Consider the following 4,075-nt stretch of genomic DNA (forward strand, 5'->3'; position numbering starts at 1 on the left):
TGTATTTGTAGGATACCCTCCTGGAATTAAAGGATACAAGTTGTATGATATTCAGTCCAAAACCTTTTTCATATCTAGGGATGTTATATTCCACGAGCACATATTCCCATTTCAATCGATCCCTCATTCTTCTGACATGATTGATCCATTTCCTGAACTTGTGATACCCATGTCCATCTATGACATCCCTTTTTCCTCTCATTCACATATACCTCCTATCAATTCACAAACAGTCATAGATCACAATATTCCCAATAACACAAATGACTTGCAGCCTACCTCTTCTCACATTGCTCATCAACCTTACACATCCAATATTCCCAGAAGGTCATCTCGCTTCTCTAAACCTCCTTCATATTTAAGAGATTTTCACTGTAATCTCTTGATCAATGGTCAACAAACATTTGACTACTTGCCATATTCCATATCCAAATACATCTCATATAAGGCCTTTTCCCCTTCTCATCGTAATTTTCTCCTCAACGTTTCTTCCAATTTTGAACCCGAACACTATCAGCAAGCTGTGAAATTCTCCCATTGAAAGGATGCTATGTCAGCTGAATTGGATGCCATGGAAATGAACAAAACCTGGTCTGTGATACCCTTACCTGTTGGGAAGCACACAATTGGCTGTAGATGGATTTATAAGATCAAATACAAAGCAGATGGCAGCATAGACAGATACAAGGCACGTTTGGTAGCTAAAGGCTATACTCAGCAAGAGGGACTGGACTTTATTGAAACTTTCTCACCCGTTGCAAAGCTGGCCACAGTTAAAGTTTTCTTGGCTCTAGCTGCAATTAATAATTGGCATATTATTTAGCTCGATGTAAATAATGCTTTTCTCAATGGTGATTTATTTGAAGAGATATACATGGATCTGCCATTGGGTTACAGAGAATATGCAGGACTTGATCTTCAGGGAGAACATCTTGTTTGTAAACTCCACAAATCAATCTACGGACTAAAGCAAGCTTCACGACAGTGGTTCTCAAAATTTTCAAGTGCCCTTATTGCTCATGGATTTACTCAATCCAAATCAGACTATTCATTATTCACTAAGGGTACTGGTAATGCCTTCATTGCTCTTTTAGTCTATGTTGATGATATCCTCATCACAAGTTCCAGTCAGCTTGAAATCAATCAACTCAAATGGTTCCTGCACAGTCATTTTAAATTGAAAGACCTTGGCAACTTAAAGTATTTTCTTAGGTTGGAGATAGCAAGGTCTAAGAAGGGTATTTTCTTATCACAAAGACAGTATACGTTGCAGTTGCTTGAGGATACTGGCTTTCTAGCATCTAAACCAGCTGCATTACCCATGGATCCCAAGCTCAAACTCAGTTCTTATGAAGGTGATCTCATAGTTGATGCTTCCATGTATAGGAAACTCACTGGTCGACTTCTTTATCTCACTATATCCAGGCCAGATATTACGTTTGCTGTACACAAATTGAGTCAATTTGTATCCCAACCTAGACAGCCACATTTGGATGCTGCCCACCATCTTCTACAATATATTAAAGCTAGCCCAGGTCAAGGGATTCTATTTTCCGCACAATCTTCCTTGCAATTACGTGCATTTGCAGATGCGGACTGGGGGTCTTGCCTCGACACAAGGAAGTCAGTCGCAGGCTTTTGCGTGTTCCTTGGGGATTCTCTGATTTCTTGGAAAGCCAAGAAACAAACTACCGTTTCTAGATCATCAGCTGAAGCTGAGTATCGAGCATTAGCTTCTACTGCTAGCGAACTTACTTGGCTTACTCAATTACTTGGTGATTTTCAGACATCTACCAAAGACCCCACTGTTATATTTTGTGATAATCAAGTGGCAGTTCACATGGCTTCTAATCCTATATTTCATGAACGTACTAAACACATCGAGATAGATTGTCATTTTATACGAGATAAGGTGGCTGATGGTTCTGTCAAGCTTTTACCTGTTCGTTCCAACCACCAGTTAGCTGACATTTTCGCAAAAGCCTTGCCAGCTCCTTTACTTTTTTCTCTTTTGTCCAAGATGGCTGTGATCAATCCACACATTCCATCTTGAGGGAGGAGTAACAGAATCTAGCAAGGCAGCAAGGAATACAGCTGGAGCTAAGGACTGAATGTTATTGGAAGCTAGAATAATTTGTTTACCCACGTCATTTTCATTCACATCCTTTTTGTTACAGTTTGTTAGAGTTTGTTTTTAGTTTGTTCATTTTCTTCTTCTATTTATACCCTATTGTATAGATGCAAGTTAATGTGAAGAATACAATGGATTTTATTCCTCTTCCTTTCTTCAATAAATATAATTAATATTTAAAACGTAAAAATTGTATAAACAAAACCATAAATGGGGATTTGATGTTTCTACCCTAGCTTCACCCCAACTTACCCTGCATAAGCGGGAAGGGAGGAGGGATGGGAAATGAGATCCTCGCACCGGTTGCCTTCCCTAATTTATAAAGAATTTTTTTGCATATAGCGTAACATAATTATTCTTACATTTTGTAGAAACAAAAGGAATGTTCAATGAATTTCTTTTTAGGAGAACTCAATCTTTTAAATTCATATTTTTATTCGAGACTGAATTTGTTCGTGCACAATTATAAAAATTAAATCTAGACATAGGCGATTTGGAAACGCTCTTCAGTAAATTCATAAAAGAAGTAATGGTATGATGATTAACCTATCAATAGAACGACTTTAAATTAAGTTGTATATTTTGCATAACCTCTAGAGACTTAATCTTAACGACTCGTCAAGCCACTCACCCTAATAGTTTTGCCACCCTGCTATTGAATCAAAACCTTTATTAAACGTTTTACGTATGGAGTAACAATGATGGAATGTGACAATACTATAGTTGCTTAAGATAGAAGTCAGTGTACGAAAGACTTGATAAAATATGCGACCTTAAATTGGAAAACTTTCTAGTGTATGTCAATTCATGTTTATGGAACAAACATTCAAAGTTTAAATTTTCTCTCCGATAAGTTCAATCTATAATCCAGAATGTAAAATAAATAAAATCGAAATGATGAAAGAGAAAAATTAATTATGTATGTGAAAATCAATAAATACGAGAAACAGAGAAATTTTTCGTGTGTATGAAAATCGAGAATCAGAGAATGAAAGGGAAATAATTTATATTTCTTTGATTCATGTCTAAGAGCATCCCAGATGCAACTATGCAGTTATGCTGCTGCTATTGTGGAAAACATAAAACAATACTTTTCTTGTAAGCAATCTACGTAGCGTTCCTCTAATGATTTGAACCATTTTAAAGTTTGTTTGGCACAATCCATCTGAAAATTATTTTTTCTCTAACTCATTTTTAATCATACATTCTACAAATAAAATAACTTTACATTTTCCACCTTTTTACCACAAATTTTAAAAAAATAAAAAATAAATGATTTTCACTCAAATAACATCTCCCAAACAGACACTAATAGTACAGATGTTCGTGGAGATTGGCCATTAGTAATTATAATTAAACTAGATCTGCATCCATTGTGTGCTAGTTTGACACCCGCCTACATGTCAAAGTTTCGGACATTGTTCAGTAAAATTGTTGTCCAAATCAATGTATAGAATTATGCAAACTCGTACGGTTAGATGTACATGTAATATGACGATACTAAGAGTAATTATTATTTATCATCAATGACACTAACGTGACATTAAATGAGATGTACAAATTACTCAATTGCTTCTCTATTTGAGTTTATCACATCACGCCAACTAAACTAATGTCGTAGTCCTAAATAAGAATAAAGCCCTTCAAATAGGGAAAATTGACAGGGTTTGGTGACACATGCAAGCAGCACTCATCTAGCTGTTTTTTTCTGACTGTAAAATGAAAAAATGACACTCGTTTCCTCTATTTAGGGGTTGTTTGAGCCCCATTTTTCTAGAAAAATGTATTTTGAAATAGTGTTATAATGAAGAATATGTGGTTAAAAAATAAGAAAAAATTTTGACTTTACGTATAATATTATTTTATTAAAAAATGAGTAATTGAAATAATGTTAAATTACTGTTGAAAAATATATTTTGATGAAAAATGAGACTTAATATTCTA

At 35.1% G+C, this 4,075-nt stretch overlaps 1 protein-coding gene across 1 annotated transcript; it reads left to right on the forward strand.

Moving 5' to 3' along the window:
* The first annotated feature begins 810 nt into the window (after positions 1 to 810).
* LOC111412620 (uncharacterized mitochondrial protein AtMg00810-like) lies at positions 811 to 2,053 on the forward strand. Its single transcript, XM_023043553.1, has one exon. It carries the CDS (start codon positions 875 to 877, stop codon positions 2,051 to 2,053), a length of 1,179 nt encoding a protein of 392 aa, XP_022899321.1. The 5' UTR covers positions 811 to 874.
* The last annotated feature ends 2,022 nt before the right edge of the window (positions 2,054 to 4,075 follow it).

The sequence above is a fragment of the Olea europaea genome, chromosome 16 (assembly GCF_002742605.1).
Source record: "Olea europaea var. sylvestris chromosome 16, O_europaea_v1, whole genome shotgun sequence".
Classification (NCBI taxonomy): Eukaryota; Viridiplantae; Streptophyta; class Magnoliopsida; order Lamiales; family Oleaceae; genus Olea; species Olea europaea.